The sequence below is a fragment of the Pseudorca crassidens genome, chromosome 13, assembly GCF_039906515.1.
Source record: "Pseudorca crassidens isolate mPseCra1 chromosome 13, mPseCra1.hap1, whole genome shotgun sequence".
In the NCBI taxonomy this organism is placed as follows: Eukaryota; Metazoa; Chordata; class Mammalia; order Artiodactyla; family Delphinidae; genus Pseudorca; species Pseudorca crassidens.
In genome coordinates, this window is record NC_090308.1 from 52,870,839 (window position 1) to 52,890,810 (window position 19,972).

At 44.9% G+C, this 19,972-nt stretch overlaps 1 protein-coding gene across 1 annotated transcript in view; it reads left to right on the forward strand.

Annotated features, from left to right (window-relative positions):
- The window catches only part of PREP (prolyl endopeptidase), a 136,087-nt gene that overhangs the window by 1,884 nt on the left and 114,231 nt on the right, over positions 1 to 19,972 (forward strand). Inside the window, exon 2 of the mRNA XM_067702459.1 lies at positions 3,406 to 3,480. Within this exon, the coding sequence (XP_067558560.1) occupies positions 3,406 to 3,480 (75 nt within the window). The remainder of the gene's footprint in view (positions 1 to 3,405; positions 3,481 to 19,972) is intronic.

Consider the following 19,972-nt stretch of genomic DNA (forward strand, 5'->3'; position numbering starts at 1 on the left):
GTCAACCTCAAGGCCAAGGAAATGTGGTTCTGGTCCAGCCTGGACCCTGCTCTGTGGGTCCCAGTGTATTTATCCCAGCCCTGATAGCCTGCGTGGAGTATCTTTTTCCTGTGACAGAGTCCTGATTACTAACCCTAGGCTTGACTTCTGCATTTGCTCAAATTGGGGTCCTGATTTCTAGGATGGGTTCGTTTCTCTCCAGCAGGTGCTAGAGATTGCTGTAGCTCTCTGTCTCTCTCCCTTGAGCATCTTCCAGCTACGTACGGCACAGTCTCCTGCTGAACTGTGGGGTTGGAGCATGCAACCCTTTGTGGTGGATTTCTGCTTTAGTGAGCAGAGTTTTCGAAACCTTGCCATTCCACTGTAATGCCGTTGCCCATCCCCCCCGAGAGTGTTGCCCTCAGGGAGTTCGGGCCTGCTACAGCAGTTAGAAGAATGTATAGGGTGAGTGGAGAACACAGGGGAGGATGAGATTAATTTTCATCAGTAGGAAGAGACAGTATGTGAATTGAGCCTGGAAGTTGGCCAGTTGGTTAAGGTAGAAAGGACATTTCTGGCGTGTGACTTAAAGTCATCGTTATGTAGGGCTGTACAGTCATGGAATTGCATTTGTTTTAGGATGGCAGGAAGGCCAGAATATCCGTGGGTGGATGAGCTTGGAAAGGGAAAAAAAAGAAAATGGGGCCAGGTTTGATGGGCTCTGCGTGCTGTGTGTACAAGTCTGCACTTCATCCTGAAGGCAGCAGGTGAGCTGTTGAACAATACAAGTGAAATATTGAACAGTAACAGTGTCTTATCAGGACTCTATTTTTAAAGGCTCTCGGGAAAATAAGGCATGGTTTGCAAACTTAAATCAGATGGGAGAATCAGATACTGCACAACTTGAGTTCAGGGGATGTAGCTATGAGATCACCCCATTTGTAGGGTATCATCTTGTAAAAGAAAAATGTAGGGAGTGGGCGGGATGGGGGGAGGGCACTTGGCTCCTGGGATTCTCCTGGAGAGAATCAGTTTCTTGTCCTGGTTAAAAATGTCTGCTTGATAACTAACTTCAGTCTGCTTTAGATGGCGATGGGGCTGTTTGCTCAGAGGTAAACACCGTTCAGGAGGCAGTCCAGTGTAGGATACACTGGGTTCTGAGTCAAGGTCCAGCTGTGCACCTGCCAGTTCAAAACTGGCCTGCTTCATTAGCCAAAGGTTGAGTCCACAGGCTTTGAGGTCGGCTCAAGGTGGGTCACGGTCCTCCCTCCCACTTACTAACAGTCTGACCCTTGTCAATTGCTTTAATTCTCTCCAGCTTCAGTTTCCTCATCTGGAAAAATGAGTTGGTTAATAACCTCCCAGTGAGGACCAAATCAGATAACGTGGCTATGGCGCAGTGTTTAGCTCACAGTCGATCTGTGGCCCTCCAGTCTCTGTGAATTGCATTCTGTAGTCTGGAAAGTAGGACTATCATCTCAGGGCTGCTTTAAAGCATCAGGCACGACAACATGGATATTCAGCGAATGTGCATTGCTTTGGGTCTAGCACTTGGCCACACCTTCACTTAGCCATAATACCAAGATGACTTGCAGTTCATCTTTTCCCCTTCTTTATGAAAAGTGAAGTCTTTGGATATGTCTGAGTTCTAACAGCATCATAATCGAGGAACGTTTTTTAAGCGTCCGGTCTGTCCCCTCCAAGGAGTATTTGGGGAAGAGCTGTCGGCAGCTCGTTTGGAGTCACAGCGCTGATTCTGAACTCGGTATGGCCCTGGGCGTGTTGCCATCTTGTGCCTGACATCGCTCCTAAAAATACTGGATTGGAAGATCTTTCACAACTTTAAATGTTTTTGATTCCTTATTGACAGAGAAAAGATGGTTGTTACTGTAAGCATATTTTGTAACCATTCCAAGGTGTGTAAAATGTAAGACACTTGCAGATGAGAAGAAAAGACAGAAAGCTTTTCTTCAGTGATGATAATCAGCTAAAATTTAGAGAGGCTTTTGGTAAGGATTGAAAATTGGTAATTTTAGGAAGACTCATCAGGAAGGCTTTCGTCTGATTTTGTCAGTTGCACTTGTCAGTCATTGTTTGCTGAGAACAGTTCCTGTGTTCCACCTGAACTGCCCGTTCTTCCAGGTGTGCATTTCCCCAGGTGCTCTCCTCTGGCACCAGATGAGGACAGATGCTGACCCCTTGCAGAAAGCCTGAGGTTTGAGGCTTGGGGGAGATTCTTCTCAGTTGGCCAGCAGCCACGCTGAAACTTTGACCAGCAGCAGAAACAGCAGGTTTTCCTTTTCCAGGAGAGTGTTCTCTTTCCTTCGGAAATAGCCCTTACATTTTGGTATTATAGAACAAAACAAGGAGACAGATGCAAAACTCATTGGAGGCACTGGTAGTCTTCTGGACAACCTCATATAAGAAGCCTTAGCTGGAATGTTAATGAGTTGTTGAGAGAGACTTGACTGGAAAGACGTTGTCCATGTGGTTTCATTTGATTAGATTAATCACGTGAGTATGAAATGGAGAGGTTCTGCAGTGACATTTACCTGTGGATAGTTTCTTTAGGCATCATCACCCGGGGAGTGGCGACTCCCTGTCATTCTTCTGGTCTCGGTTCGTCTCTGAGGGCAGGCCCAGGAATTTGGTTTTTCAGAAGCTCCCACGTGGTTCTGAAGATCAGCTCCTGTGAGCGCTCCTGGAAGTGTCCCCTCAGTCAGGCCCTTCTTGTGCTCGGCAATTTTATTCATTAAATATCAGGGTAGTCCCAATGCGTGAGGCCTTTGTGCCTCCTTTTCTACACAGTGAAAGAAAGCATTTCATAACAGTGCACTAAACGGAAGAAAAGCTTCAGTTTTAGAAACGTTCTTTTATGGCATGTAAGTCAGCTTTCTCAGCTGACGTCACTTAGTATCATTGCACATTAGTTAACTTGCTTTCTGGCAGTTCAGACTTAAAGGCACAGCGGATCATATTGTACATTGTAGGGAGATTTTCTAATCATCAGTCAGCTTAGCGAGAACAGGGCAGTGCACTCGTGTGCGGTGGCTCCCTCCCAAGCGTGCCCTTCCGGCATCCCCACTGCACTGTGTAATTCTGTGCTTTGCTACGACAACACGTTTTCAAGTTTCTTTAGCACAGCGGCAGGCCTTTGTTTTGTGTTGTACAGATGGAGCGGTTCCTATTCTGACCTTTCATCTTTCTTCCCTCTCTAGCTAAAACATTCTTTTCATGAAGGGTGGCTTGACACCTTTGAGAACCTGCCAGCTTTGGTTCATGTGGTAATTTGGGCAGACACGTTGCCAGTGAGCCAATTGGGCTGTTTCTGACTGCCCCTTTCCTATCTCTGTACCACATTCGGAAAGTAGTAACTTAATTGGGATTAGACACTAGTTATCTAATACCATATTTTGTCTTTTGCAGGTACAGGATTATCATGGGCATAAAATCTGTGACCCTTACGCTTGGCTTGAAGACCCAGACAGCGAGCAGACAAAGGTAAATTAGGGTTTATGATTAAAGATAAGGCGGGGAAGGGTAAGCTGTGACAAAGTGAGAGAGAGGCATGGACATATATACACTACGAAACGTAAGGTAGATAGCTAGTGGGAAGCAGCTGCATAGCACAGGGAGATCAGCTGGGTGCTTTGTGGGGTGGGATAGGGAGGGTGGGAGGGAGGGAGACGCAAGAGGGAAGAGATATGGGAACATATGTATATGTATAACTGATTCACTTTGTTATAAAGCGGAAACTAACACACCATTGTAAAGCAATTATACTCTAATAAAGATGTAAAAAATAATAATAATAAACATAAGGCGGGCTTCGTAGCTCAGACCAAACCCTAGACATCAATAACCGTGGCGTTTCCCTTCTGGTATCATCCTGTGTTGTCTGCAGTGAGAGGGTGAATAGACATGTTGGTACTGCCACTTTTCTGTGAAATGATTCATGGGAAAGAGGTGAAAGCATTTTTAGTCCCATAGAAGGTCACGTAACTGTTTTGAATAATGTTCATGGTTTATAGGGACACTAATGAACCAACTATTTGAAATGAAAATATTTGAAAGAAGGAAAACAGAATTTTACCAAAGGAAAATGAAACCCTACAGAAAAATTATGTGAAGGAAAAAATTGCCTAATACATTTTCTCCAAAGGAAAGAAAATCGTATATATTTAAGAAGTACCAGGTCCTGAAAACTGAATGCTGGTCATATAGATTACTTATTGATTTTAATGCAACAACAATAAAATTATAAGAGAACTAAATTCTAAGCATCCTCTTATATTTTATAAGGGGGTAGGGGGAGAATTTTCCACTCTGTGTAAAAATATGAGGCTTTCCTATTCTTTTGGAGAAACGTAGTATTTTGAGCTGAAGTCTCATTTCGTTAACGAAGCTTACCTTTAAGTGCCATGTCCCATGGGTATTTTCTCCTCCTTGGAGTGCCCAAGACTTGTCATTTGAGATTCATTATTTACATATACTCTATGTGGTTAAGTTTGCTTGGTTGAGGGAATAGTGTTTCTCCAGTCCACTCTGAGTTCCTTGACTCTTTTATTTATAGCCATGCTAACTTAGTATGTAAAAATATGTATACAATTTCTAATGTGCTCAGCATTCCAGAAGTTTATTTGAGCTTCTTTAGAATCCCAGAGTACATTTCCCATTAAAAAAAAAAAAAGTTAATGCATGCTGAGTAGTTCTCTAGGCCAGCTTCTAAAAGCCTATGTCTCAGCTGCTCTTATATCTTGTGGTCCCTTGCCACCGTATATACCAGTGTTCTCTGGAGAACTGAACTCAGATTTCCAAGGCAATTCAGATTTTCCAGGAAGGCATTCCCTTCTGATGTGGACCTGGCTAGTGGAATCGGAATTCTCTCCTTGCCCATCCCCCATCCCCAACCCTTTCACACTCCCTGGCCAGTGGGGTTGCAGACTCCACCACCTTCATGTCCTTAGGGAAAAGCTTCACCAGGAACGGAGTGGAGGGAAGGGCTTAGCCAGGCACGATGATACATGGAAGAGGAGAAAGCAGAGGCAGGAATCAAGTCTTCCTTCATTTCCGAAGCACTGGCCTGCCTGCTTCCCTTTCTGCCGCTCTCAGCTGTTCTTCGTGACTAGCATTTTTCTCCTCCTCTGCCCACTGCAGAAACTCTTAAAACTTCTTCCCTGTCCTTTCCCTTGAAGTAAGCACACCACCATTTTGAGATCTTCTGATGGTTTTTACTTCTATCTATACTGCCTCATTCTCACCCTTTCCTGATTCCCTTCAAGAAAGACAGAGGTCTCATGGGTGAGAATGATTGGTATCTGGGTTTTCATTTTCCTTTGGTGAAGCAGTGGGTTATAGAGGTTGATGGGTAGCCATCCCCAAGTGAGAAACAGATGGGTCACTTGAGGGGCAGGCAAAGGCTCTAGCTCCGCAGGTAGGCTAAGCGGAGCAGGGAGCAGGTGTGGGCCGCCTCCTAGCCTCCACTCTGCCACAGATGACCTTGTCCATCCAGCTTTGGGCTGAGCTGTGACAGGATTGAGCCTGGGAATGGAGAGTCACAGGCAGCTTCATAGCCTGTAATGGAGGGAAGGAGATGAACTTCCTGTGCATCGCTGGAAAACTGTCCCCAAGGACTATCTCTATGATGATTACTTTGTCTGAGGTATTGGGTACAACCTGGATTCCTTCAGCCTTTGATGGTGATTGAGTGATGCAGCTGTGTTGGAACGACCCAGCTTTTGTTTACGTGTTAATGGATGCATACTTTGCTGTTCCTTAATTGATGATGGCTGGTCCTGTGGTTGACGAGCCACTTACTAGTAGATGAAACTTTGCCAATTGGTGATCTTGCAGTCAACACTGGATAGACGCTAATGACACTGACGTATACACTGTTATTTTCGTGGTCTACACTGACTGGTTGTTTACCATGTGCAGGGCACTTCACTGGTAGCTTTGCATACCCTATCCCATTCAGTTCTCAAACTCTGACATAGGCCTTTTTATTTTTCCCATTTCACAGATGAAGAAATTGAGTTAGAGTGATTAAGTAACATGTCCAAGTTCACGTAGCTAGTAAGAGTGGAACCCAGGCAGTCCACATTAAAGAAATGATAAAAGATCAAAGACTCTGGGTGTAATAGCTTTGGAAATGCAAGCTATAGGAATATATTCATGTCTGTGCTTGCCGTGGGACTCTGTATGTCCTCCTGCAGGTACCCTCGGCTTCCCCCCACCCCCCTCCCACGCTGACCTGTTCAGACGGTGTACCTCAGGTGTCAGAGGGCTTTGCAGCTCGTGCCTTCCCCCTGCATCCTCCATACACACCTTGCCCAGTTCCCCCTAAACAACCTCGTTATTGACGCGAGCTAGTTGTCACCTGAAATCTGATGAGTGAAATTTCGGTCTCAGACTGAAAAGACAGAGTGTGTTTTTCTAACACTCAGAAGAGCAGCAGGAACATTTTCTACTCACAGTGAGAGGCACGTACACCCAGGTGTATTAGCCATACCTTGGTGTAAAGGAAAATCTTCACGTAACCTCTAAATCAAAGAAAAACTGCTTGTTACGTTTTCAATGAAAAACCAGCCCGGAAGTGAGGAACATTGATAGCTCATTTATACTAAGATCTGAAATGCTGTCGGTAAGTCTTTGATTTAATCTAGTATTTAATATAGGTTATCCAACTCTGAGAGTTCCTGGCATTTGAGGCTCTATCCTTTATAAAAGAATCTCAGAGCAGACTTGTAACTTAGAAAATTCTCAAAGACAGTGGTGGTGGGGACTTGAATCTGGGTGAATTCTTTCAAGCTCTGAAGGCCCACGTAACCCTATTTTATAGCAAATGTTCCAGTTTGTAGAAGATCCTACACAACTCAGTTGTTTCTTTGAGGTCAATTCAACCTTTGTAAAGAGGAAACAGTGTTTTCAGCACTGCCCAATGGATGATATAATGTAAGCCACGTAGATAATTCAAAGTTTTCTAGTAGCCACAGTAAGTAACAAGAAACAGATGAAATTAATTGTAATAATTTAATCTAGTATACTCAAAATATTAGCATCTCAGCATGTAATGAATATAAAATACTGTTAAGATATTTTACATTCTTTTTTTTAAAAGTAAGTTTTCAAAATCCAGTATATATTTTATACTTATAGCACATATCAATTCAGACCAGCCACGTGATCAGTTGCTTATTTGCTACATGGGGCTAGGGGCTACCATTTTGGACAGTGAAGATAGGGACCAACCTTTCTTGTGAATATAGATGTAAAGACTAAATAATGTTAGCAGGTTAAAAAAAAAAAAAGCAGAATTTGTCACAGGAATTCAAGAACAATTTAATATTATTACATTCATAGATTAAACCTATATTCTATAATTAACCTAGTTAATATTTTAAGAATTAAAATCCAAAGCTAAAAATAGAAATAACTTTAATAAGATAAATATTCAAAACAACCTAAGCGCTAGGCTGGAATATCTCTGTCACTACTATTTTTGTATGTTTGCAAAGCTTTGACCAGTGCGATAAAACATGAACTGAAATTTGTACAGGCGAAAATAAAATTATCATTAATTATAGATTCTATGATTATGTGTCTAGAAAACCTCAGGGAAACAACTGAAAACTTTTTAGAATTAATGCGTTCAAGTGACGTGAGTATGTACCAAATAAATGTAAAATCAATAGCAATGATGAGAAATCAACCCATCTGATAGCAAAAAGCAAATACCTAAGGAAGAAGAGTTTTCAGGCCTACTGGGAGAGTAATAGTGTCACTTCAGAAATAGGGAGATCTAGAAAAGGGCCAGTTTGGGGGATTATTTTTTTTATTTTATTTTTTGCAGTACGCGGGCCTCTCACTGTTGTGGCCTCTCCTGTTGCAGAGCACAGGCTCCGGACGCGCAGGCTCAGTGGCCACGGCTCACAGGCCCAGCCGCTCCGCGCCATGCGGGATCTTCCCGGACCAGGGCACGAACCCGCGTCCCCTGCATCGGCAGGCGGACTCTCAACCACTGCGCCACCGGGGAAGCTCCTGGGGCATTATTTTTAATAGTGAAAAATTGGAAATCACCATTTCCAACAATAGTTTAGTGTTTAAGTCAAATCTGGTGGATCTGCTTAACGAAATAGTACATGCCTCTGTTAAAATGTTGGGCTGTAAAGATTGCTTTCTAAGTGAAAAAGTGCTTAAGGTAGAATATGAAGTGGGAGAAGGATGCAAGATTGTAGTGCTCCCAGTGATTACAACTTTATAAAGTATGTGTGTAATTCTAGGAGCATCTGTATGGAAATACAACCTTAAACAGTAATAAGATAAAGCGAAGGCTCTGGGTTAAAAGCCCTTTAGACATCTCGTAAGTGTGATATACTCTTGAGGTGTCTGAACCATAGTGAAATCTCACTGGGGTAAATGGGACACCAGGGTAACCTTGGAAGTTTTCAGTGTGAGATGACAGAGAGGGAGGTTTGCAGTCATTAAAAAGGATTTGAAGACAGATAGGCAGGTCCCAACAGATGGTCAGTCCATACTTCCCATTCAGCAGGCTCTTCCCTGGTGGAGCAGTGGTTAAGAATCTGCCTGCCAGTGCAGGGGACACAGGTTTGAGCCCTGGTCCGGGAAGATGCCACATGCTGTGGAGCAACTAAGACCATGTGCCACAACTACTGAGCCTGCGCTCTAGAGCCCACGAGCCACAACTACTGAAGCCCACACACCTAGACCCCGTGGTCAGCAACAAAGAGAAGCCACCACAATGAGAAGCCCGCGCACCGTAACAAAGAGTAGCCCCCGCTCACTGCAACTAGAGAAAGCCCGCGCATAGCAAGGAAGAGCCACCGCAGCCAAAAATAAAAATAAATAAATCTATTTAAAAAAAAAAAAAAAGCTTGTCCTTTGCAGGTCATGGAAGGAAGTATGTAGCAGCCTTGATGCACCCCGATATTTTGACACCGAGGTAACTTGAGCCTCCAGACTACTAATAGCAAGACACCCATCCCCCACCCACTGACAGTAATGTGCATGTGATTCACTTCCTAATCTTTAACTTCCTAAGTTTCCTGTGGGACACAAACAAGTGAACCCCAAACCCCACACTCGGCCTTAGCTCTTTGCAGCCTCTTTCTTCCTCTCAGTTGGTGTCCTGGCCCCTTTGGGTGTGCCCTGTTCAGATCTCATTTCAGATACTGTCACGGGCCATCTCCTCTTTTCCTGTCAATAAGTCACTCTGCATGCCCCTCCATGCAGCTGATAGCCCTTCCTCCTTTGTCCTGTCTCCCATCAATATAAACCATTCTCTTCGTGACCAGCAGCAGCCCCATTGCCAAATCCAGTGACCTTACCATGGTCCTGCGTTCTTCACTGTGCAGATGGACCACACGTCCTGGGGAATAGTAGAGACTTGTATGTCGCCAGCAAGGGGACTGCTGTGCCCCCTCAGCTTTGCATTGCCTCTCAATCCCTTGCAGTTTACGGAAGCAGCCGTCTCGCTGCCAGGTCCCTGTGAGAGTACCGAATGCGTATTTCTTTCCCCTGGCCTCCCCGTCCGTCGTGGTGCAGTCAGTGCACGTGGCACCATCTGCGCCCCTTCCTGATAGTGAGAAAGTCTCTGCATCCCAGGGCTTGGTTTTGCAGCCCTAAAGTCCAGATAGAAGCAATGTCCTTGTAGCCTTTTGAAGAGTCTCCCCATTTTACTCCATCGTATTGTGGCTTCAGCCTCTTGGTTGAATATTCCAGAACTTGTTACTGAGTTAGTGAAGGGGAGATACAGAAAGGAAAAATTTACACCTTTCATGGGATAGCCGCTGTCATTGTAACTAGTTGTCAAGTCCGGCTTCCACAGAAGCTCTGTCCTGGGGCTTTGGTACGGGAGGTAAGCAAATGTAGAATACCAGCTGCAGATACCAAATGGCTAATTTATTTTTCCCTCTCTGAGAGCTGCCTCAGGCAAAAGGACAGTAACAACAGCTCCATCCCTTGTGGATCATGAGAGAAGAACTCTTAATAGGAACCAGCAAAAAAAAAAATTGTTTTTATGTTCAGTCCTTCTAAAAAATGACATCACCATTTGTTTCAGAGAGGATCAAAGGAATACAGAATGTAGGTCTTTTCCCCCACACCCCATTTGTCTGAGTAGTTGGGGGTCGCCCATTACACCTGCTGAGAAGGGGCTGTGAAGGTAATGAACAGAACAGTCCCTCAGTCTTACAGGTGAAGAAGCTGGAAACGTCCCCTTTCTGCCCGCACTGTTCCCTTCCTTGGCAGGAAAGATTTAAATCTCAAAGGACTTCTGATCATCTCTAGGGTATTTAAATAGCCTAGGATTTCTGTGTAGGTATTTTAATGTCACATATCCTAATATGCGGTTTTTTTCTTTGCTTGCTTGCTTTTGTTTTTGTTCTTTGAGGTTAACCCTAAAAGCAGGTAGCGTGAGGAGTTGCTGCTCTGTGCTGGTATCAGTCTGGCCTAGATCTCCCTGGGCGGTGTGCTTTCCTAAAGTGGGGCAGAGCCAGCGTGGGCAAGAACTGGTGGGGAGCTGGGTGAGCCACGATCCTTCTGTCCACTTGCATTTCCCCCTCAGGCTGTCAGGCCGCAGAGGCAACCGTGGAAGCTTGCTCCCAGGACTTCCACTAACATGAAGGGCCAGTTCAGTGTCTCTAAGCCAACAGACAGCAGATGAAGCTGACTGGGAACTGAGGAATACTGGATATAATGAACAGCATAGGAGACTTCAGGTTTTGGGTTTGGTTTATGGTGTTCTTTCGAAGACATCAGGACAAACTGTGAATATCCTCTTTTTAAGTAGTTCCTTCATCCTGTGAGTTTCCAGGCGTTTCCCATGTCACCTCTGTTGGGAGGCAGGGTGGAGAAACAGAATATTTGCCAGATGGGAATAGAAGTCATAGCCCTTGGTCTTTCATTTTCTTGGCCTTTGAGCACAGCCAGCTACCTTACCTGGGATTCCTTTTCTTCATCTATAAAATGAATATAGTCACACTCAATTCATCTTAGCTCCAAGGTTTTAATGACACCCAACTGAGAAAATGCATGTAAAAATTCATTTTCCCCACACAGCAGAGCTGTGTACAAAGATGATACATCCTGGGCACTTCTGCTTCAATGTTTTGAGATGTAGACCTTCAGCCTCTAGTCCTCTTATTGGCTTACTCAGAATGTTGAACTTTAAAGACGCCTCTGTCTTTTTATTTTCATCCACAAAATGAAGCAGGATTTTCCTTTTGAATTCTAGTTATTTAGAAAAAGATACTTAAATTCTAAGCATTGAATTCCCCACACCTCCGCCAACGGAACCGTGGCATCTAAGTGTGGCTTAGTTGTTCTAAAGGACGACGACTGAACTAGGCCAAACATTACCTTAAAGCTATTTGGTAGTGCCTCTTTTAATTGGTGTTTTCTGAACCCACTGGCAAAGCTGGCCTGTGAAACGCCCTGCCATCCATTCATTAATGTTTCATGTAAGGACCTGGATTGAGAATTACTACTGTGTTGTTCCTCCTCTAGTGGAAACAGGAAATGCTCTAGGTAAATCTGTTACCACATATCATCTCAATCTGCAAGGCGTCTCAGGTCTTAAAGGTCTCACCACCTCCTACAGAAAGGTTTAGCCTTATGTATGTTCGCAAACACACTTCTGATAAATCCGCAGTTGAAATCTGTATTTAGAGAACGACATCCTTTTGATCTGTGCATGGGGTAATTGTCAAAAGTATGATAGAATTTGCTGGTCCTGGGCCATCCTCTTTTCTAAGCAGTGCTCTCTCTTGTCTTTTTCTGTCTTCTTTCTCTTGCTTTCTGTAATGAGCTTTTTGAGGCAAGCAGTATAAATGAATTCTGGCCATGTTAGGCAAATAAGGAATTCATAGCAAGTATATGAGGCCAGCTCCTGGGATGCACTGAGGGCCAGGCTTAGAGCAGGCAGGAACCAGACAGTTGTGGGACTCCGTGGTGGGAATTTCCACTTTTCATCCAGCACTGCTGATGGCATCAGTGATTACAGTGATTTGGCCCTCTGTCGCTTGTTCAAGTGACTGCATCCCAGGAGAGGGAGTTTTGATTGGCCAAGCTCCAGATGTGTGCTCACTTCTTGGCTGTACTGTGACAATGAAAAAAGATTTGGTAAAAGCCTTAGGGACCCTCTTTGGCTTCTGTAGTGGCAGGACAGCTATGTGAGGTTAGTATCTCACTACGCAGGGTAGAGCCCTGGGGAGGAGAATGGATGCTGGCTGGCCCTAATGCCATAGGTCCACTGGTTTCATTCCCCTTCCTTCTCCATATGTGCTCATGCCCTCCCCTTCTCCCCCTGTCCTGGGTTTACCGGTGTGCCCACTGCACCAAGCATTGGGTTAAATGGGGGTGAGGAAAGGGATGTGTTGTCATGAGCAAGACAGATGTGGCCCATGCTGGCCTGGACTCACACATCAGCCTAGGAGACCAGAGATTGGAGTTGGGCAAACCACGTAACCTTTGAGCTGCTAGAGGTCAGTGCCGAAAGGAGGCTGAGCCGCATCTTGAGTAGAGGCTGGGAGTCTTGCCCCGTTTGTTCACCACCAGGGAAAGCTCCGTTTTAGAAAAGCAGACCCCAAACCATTGATGAAATTCTTAAGGTGCTTGTGTGCATTTAACATTAATATGTTCCCCGTAGGCAGCTACTCGGCCTTGGTTCCAATAATCTGCATGTCCTCTATGAGAAATGCTGATATCAGACATGGTATCTTTAGGAAAACAGTTATGAAAGAACTAACAACTAAAGAACGAAGATAACTGACTTTTCTGAGCCTCTTTCTTTTCTCTTAGGTATCTGGAATCCATTCACCAGCCCATGCTGCCATGTCCAGGGGGAAAGCATTCAGTCATAAAAATCACCTGGGCATTTGTTAAAAATAGACATGCCCAAGCTCTACTTCTGTAGCATCTGATTTGGGTAGAAATCTATTTCCCAATCACCTCACCAGGTAATTCTTAAGATCCAGAAAGCTTGGGAAAACTGCCCTAGAGAATGCTTAGACATGATTAGAGAACAATAACAACACCTTTGATTTATATAGGGCGCTTTCAAGGAGTTAAGGTTCTCATAGATGCCTCACTTGTTCGTAGCGTCTTTGTAAATTAGAGGGACAGTGTTTGCGATTCTAATTTTCTCATTGGGGGAAATCAAGGCATGTGTCACAATAAAGACCTCTGGGTCTCTCCTGTGTAACACTGGATGGCGCTCTGACAATTTGGGTCAGCTCTCTATTCAATCATGCACACCGTTCTCTGGAGCTCCAGTTCTGCCTGTGTAGAACCTCATACCCTTCTTGTTTTTATCCAGGCTGTCACTGCCTGGTTCAGGCGTGCGTTGCCACTGAGCTAGGCATTCAGTAGCTTCCTAACTTGTCTCCCTTCTTCCAGAATTTTTTTTCTACCCTGTTCTCCCCAGAAGCTGATGAGAACCCTTCGAGATCTTGGAACCTGTTTATTCATGGGAAAGCAGTAGTGTATATTCATTTAATGAATAGCTTTAGAGGTAGAAAGACAGGTTTGAATCTTAACTCCACAGTTTTATCAGAGTTGTGACATTGGTCATGCTTATTAACCTCTCTGAGCTTCAATTTTTTTAAAATTTTTTTTAAAATTTATTTTTGGCTGCATTGGGTCTTCATTGCTGTGCATGGGCTTTCCCTAGTTGCGTCGAGTGGGGGCTACTCTTCGTTGCGGTGTGTGGGCTTCTCATTGCGGTGGCCTCTCCCGTTGTGGAGCGTGGGCTCTAGGCACGCGGGCTTCAGTAGTTTTGATTCTCGGGCTCTAGAGCACAAGCTCAGTAGTTGTGGCGCACAGGCTTAGTTGCTCCGCGGCATGTGGGATCTTCCCAGACCAGGGCTATAACCCACGTCTCCTGCATTGGCAGGCGGACTCCTAACCACTGTGCCACCAGGGAAGCCCCTAAGCTTCAGTTTTCTGATTTATAATCTGGAGAAAACTACTGTGTATGGTTGTGGGTAAAATTGAGTGATAATGTTTTTGAACCATGGAGCGGAGTGGTTGACACAAGTAAGTGCTTAATAAATGCTTGCCATTGCACTTATTATTAAATAGTTTAAATAGCACAGGAACTATCTGCTTGATAATTTAATAGGCCTCATCTTTAGAGCTATTTGGGACAAATTCTTTTACTGCAATTATTTCTTGGGCTCTGTTTAGATCTCCTTTCTTTTTGGATCAATTTTAGGCATCTGTATTTCCTAGAAAATTGTCCGTGTCATTGAGATTTTAAAATTTACTAACAGGGGATTATGTGAAATAGTTCTTGTAATGACTTTACTCTCCTTGTTTGTGTCTCTATTTGTTTTTTGGGGTTTTTTTGGCTGTGCTGGGTCTTTATTGATGCGTGCAGGCTTTCTCTAGTTCCGGCGAGCAGGGCTACTCTTCGTAGCGGTGCACAGGGTTCTCATTGCGGTGGCTTCTCTTGTTGCAGAGCACGGGCTCTAGGCGCGTGGGCTTCAGTAGTTGTGGCCCGCAGGCTTGGTAGTTGTGGCTCGTGGGCTCTAGAGCGCAGGCTCAGTAGTTGTGGCGCACGGGCTTAGTTGCTCCGCGGCATGTGGGATCTTCCCGGACCAGGGATCAAACCCGTGTCCCCTGCATTGGTAGGCGGATTCTTAACCACTGCGCCACCAGGGAAGTCCCTATCTCTCTTTCTTTATTATTTCAAACTTCCAGCATCTGTAACTCCTCTCCCCTTTTTGACTGGTTTAGCCAGCGCTTCGGTTGAATGCATGGGAGTTTTTTGGTTGCTGTTTGTCTTTTTAGACAGAAATGGTTCTAGGCCTTATAAGTTGTACTCTTTAATTTTCTAGCTCATTAATTTCTTTTTATTTCGCTTTGTTACTTTAAAACTTTTTGGTTTGAACGTTTAGTTAAATTTCACTCTTTCTCATTGGTGGATCACCTTTTCCAGGCTTCCCTATCCAGCCCTTGGGCAAGCTTCTGGTGGATTCCTCCTCTCCTACCCTGCCCACGCTTGGCCAGCTGAGCGGCTCCTGGAAGAGCTGTATCAGGCAGGACTCTTGACGAGCAGCACCTGAAAGGCAGCTCGCTCTAGCTCATATAAAAAAAAAGGAGCTGAGTGGCTCACATAATTGAAGATCAGTACATGCCTTTAGGCACAGCCTGAGCCGGGACTGCACATGATATTTCTGGAAACCTGTCTCTCTTTGTCTCTTAGGTCATCTGCTTTTCTCTGATTGTTTTGTTTTCTAGCAGCCTCTCCCACGTGGTAGGGAAAGATGGGCCTTGCCCCTTCAGGCTTTACACAGTCCTGACAACCCCACATCTCATAAGATTACTTCTCCTTCCAGTGTTCACCTCAGTCCCTGAAAAAGGATTCTGGTTGCTTAGCCTGGGTTCATAGCTACTTTATTGACTGTTACATGTAGAGAAGAATGGACGAAAGACTCTGCCTATGAAAGTGAACAGGGTTTACTTATGTGAAGAATGTAGAAAGGAGTTAGCATAGTTCGAACATAGAGGTATCACTAACCTTATCTATGACATTCAGCGTAAGCTGCCGGCACCCAGAAACGATAAAATCTGATCGAGAGAGAGGGTAACCCCCAGACTTCCCGAAGTCGTAACTCATTTTCCAGGCCCAGCCTTTCTATTTGGGTACAGAGCACCTCCCCTGGGCCAGATGTACCTCATCAGTCACAGTGTGGGCGCTGTCCTGCAGCATATGGCACACCCAGGCACCAACGCCATCCCCCGAGCCTGTTCCAGGTCCACTCCTGAATCCGTCCTGTGGACTAGATCAGGTCAGCTGCCCCGATGTGTGTGGGATTCATGAAACAAAGCCCTTAGATCAGCCTCGAGCCTCATCCTGCATGGACGTCCTGCCCGGCTCTGGATCAATCCCTGGATCTCGGGGAGGGGTACTCTGATGGCTAACAGAGGTCACACCTCAGCCACTCCACCCCCAGTCTATCAGTGGGGCTTCCTAAAGATACCGAAAAGAAACAGATCTCAACTCGAAGTGTTTTTACCACATTCTAAGAACTTTAATTCTTTTTTTTTTTTAACATCTTTATTGGAGTATAGTTGCTTTACAGTGGTGTGTTAGTTTCTGCAGTATAACAAAGTGAATCAGCTATATGTATACATATATCCCCATATCTCCTCCCTCTTGCGTCTCCCTCCCACCCTCCATATCCCACCCCTCTAGGGGGTCACAAAGCACCGAGCTGATCTCCCTGTGCTATGTGGCTGCTTCCCACTAGCTATCTGTTTTACACTTGGTGGTGTATATATGCCCATGCCACTCTCTCACTTCATCCCAGCTTACCCTTCCTCCTAACCGTGTCCTCAAGTCCATTCTCTACGTCTGTGTCTTTATTCCTGTCCTGCCCCTAAATTCTTCAGAACCATTTTTTTTTTTTAGATTCTATATATATGTGTTAGCATACAGTATTTGTTTTTCTCTTTCTGACTTACTTCACTCTGTAAGACAGACTCTAGGTCCATCCACCTCACTGCAAATTACTCAATTTCATTTCATTTCATGGCTGAGTAATATTCCATTGTATACATGCGCCACATCTTCTTTATCTATTCATCTGTGGATGGACACTTAGGTTGCTTCCATGTCCTGGCTATTGTAAACAGAGCTGCAATGAACATTATGGTACATGACTCTTTGAATTATGGTTTTCTCAGGGTATATGCCCAGTAGTGGGATTGCTGGGTCATATGGTAACTCTATTTTTAGCTTTTTTAAGGAACCTCCATACTGTTCTCCATAGTGGCTGTATCAATTTACATTCCCACCAACAGTGCAAGAGGGTTCCCTTTTCTCCACACCCTCTCCAGCATTTATTTATTTATTTATTTTAGAAGATGTTGGGGGTAGGAGTTTATTAATTAATTAATTTATTTTTGGCTGTGTCGGGTCTTCGTTTCTGTGCGAGGGCTTTCTCTAGTTGTGGCAAGCGGGGGCCACTCTTCATCGTGGTGCGCGGGCCTCTCACTATCCCGGCCTTTCTTGTTGTGGAGCACAGTCTCCAGACGCTCAGGCTCCGTAGTTGTGTCTCACGGGCCTAGTTGCTTCGCGGCATGTGGGATCCTCCCAGACCAGGGCTTGAATGCGTTGCCCCTGCATTAGCAGGCAGATTCTCAACCACTGCGCCACCAGGGAAGCCCTCCAGCATTTATTGTTTGTAGATTTTTTGATGATGGCCATTCTGACTGGTGTGAGGTGATACCTCATTGTAGTTGTGATTTGCATTAAGAACTTTAATTCTTAATGTTTTAGTTTTTCTTATTTTTCAAATACTCTTGTTATAGTTTGGATTCCCTCACTGATACAAGAATTATTCAAGAGAGGATTTGTACGTGTTTGACTTCGTCCTGGTTGGATTTTTAGTTAGGTTTGGATTTGATGTGCAGATCACCTCTGTCCTTGCCAGGCTTCTGGTCAGTAGTGTGTACACCCAAGAACGGAGCCAAAAAGGGTTAGTGTTGCGACCTTGAAGGGGCGCCCTGGTGATGGTGAGATCTGAGAACAAGGCTTGAATCTAAGGTCGGAATGAGACTTTCTGTTTCCTTCCCCCTTGATTGACAGTAACTAGTCCAGTGAGGGAACAAGTTGATTTGCCTTCAGCAGGACAGGCAGAGAAGGTGGAAAGAGTCCTGGCAGGGCTTCTGGAAGGCCCCACCTGGTCTGTTACCCACATGCAGCGGGAAGCTTAGTGGGAGCCTTCCTGACCTGAGAGCAGATGGTCCCAGAGAGAAGAGAGGGACCCACTCTGGGCTTTTAATGTTCAAGGACAAGCCCCATGGGTTTTGGGCTCTCGCCTGTTGGATTTGACGTGGCTCGTCCTTGGGGTTTGTAGGGGTTTGTGGGACCAGGAAGAGAAAGGCCCCTCTCTGGGTTGAGGTAATGGCATTGTAGTTACCACCGTGACCCGAGCAAGCTTTTCTTTGTCGTCTGATGGACTGCTAATGTTTGAAAGTTCGGAGCGCACTGGAAAATAAGGGGCACTCTTCTCTCTTTTGGGTGTAGGTTCCTAAGTCTGTCCGGTACATTACCCCATTCCTCCATAGTCTCCATTTCTAAAGCTGTCTCCTGCAGCAGCTGCCTCTCATCCTCTGTTTGGCATGCCTCTGGTTTTCCATGTGACCGTCCAGCCCTCCTGGCCCTGGGTCCTCCTGCAGCCTCCGGGATGAGCTTTGCCACCTCTTGCCTTCTCATTTATGGGCATATCCCTGCACTTGGAGAGTCATCTCCGAATTCTGCTACGCTCCCAGCAGGGAGAGGGGGTCCAGGTGTGCTTCCTCCTCTGGCCTCCAGGATGCTCTCAGCCCTTCACACATGACTACGATCGGGGTTTTCTGCCAGGCCGTGCTGTGGCACCAACCACTTGCTTTAACCAGCTCATTCATATGTGCGTGTCTTTGTGTGTGTGTGTGTGTGTCTGTATATTTAAATAAATAATATATTTACACACACCTACATATAATTTGCAACAGAAACTCCTCTAAGTTTGTGGGTTGTAGATAGCACCATCCCTGGTTTCACCTGGGTGGTACCCATGATGGAGTGGGTCTCCCACCTGGAAGTCCCTCCTGGGCATTGGACTGCCTGCCTGCCCCACTCCCCAAGGCCTACACCACCCTATCCCAGCAGTAGTTTCCCCTTCATTTGTTCTCCTGTAGCTCTTATCTTATCCATGTGATTCATGTGTTCAATCCTGTGTTGCCTGTTGTGATGTTCTGTATACATATCTATTTAATGAGGAGCTGTACGCATCCTTTTTATTCCTATATGTAAAAATTGTGCTTGTAGAAGGACTTGAGATATTTTGTGGATTAAAGCATAGTACATATGAGGACAACTTGAAAAAAATTCTTTCTGAAGACAGTGAAGGTAAAGGCATCTCCAGCTCCCACACTGAGCCACCCTTTGCCAGGTAGCTTTGTTTTGTTGTTTGTTCAGATCTGCCCTCTGAACAGCGTTTAATGCGTTAATGTGTACGGTATAACATCGTTAACTTACAGGCACAGTGTTACACAGCAGAGCTCTCAGATTTAATCGTCTTGCATAACTGGGACTTTGCTTTGAAGATTTCTGATAGTCAAGGCAAAATGCAATGTGAATTGGATTTCTTAGCTTTGAGCAGCTGTTCTTAGAACAATATTTTCAGACTCATCCGTAGCTATGAACTCTAAACTATGAACTCCAAACTCCCCTTTAAAGGCTCAGCTGCTGGTGTCATTTCATGGGCTTTCAGGTTTCAGTGATTTTAATAATATCCTGGAGTGTGACCTTCGATGCTGAGACTCGTGAGGGACAAGGAGAATTTCATTCCCCTCACCCTGCTTCTTTACCATTCTGCAATTCCTCCAGTTTTTCTTTTCTTTATCCTTATACCTCTTTTCCCTTTCCCCCAAATTTGCTCTAATTTTCAGACCCAGAAGCCAGACTATCAAATCCATAAATGACCAAGAAGGCATTACTGGCGTTCTTTGGAACCCCGCATTTCACAAAGCCCCTTTACAGAAAATTTGTACCCGCCTTCATGAAAAGGACTTGCCCAAATGAGAAATATGTACACTATGACGGAACTTAGACTTTTAAGAACTTGAACACTGTTTGCATCTAGATACTGGACTGGGAAGGGTGCAGTCTTTGAATATTGCTCTAGTTAAAGTAATTGACTCACATTTGTGGGTGAGAGGTAGCAAGATTGTATATAATGTGCCTAGTTATTTAGTAGCATTCCGACGGCTGACTTAATGGTTTTCTGAACATTTTAAGTGAGAAAAGCCAGTGTGCCTGCTTTGGTGTGAGATGGGTTCTGTTGCAGCAGTTGTAACTGTAGCTGAGAAGCAAAGCAAGATAGAGAAACCGTGGGAGGGTGCAGTTCCACCTTTCCAGGGAAAATGAACTGAGGATCTATGACTCATGCACCCGCCGTGGTCCTCCAAGATCCAGGGTATG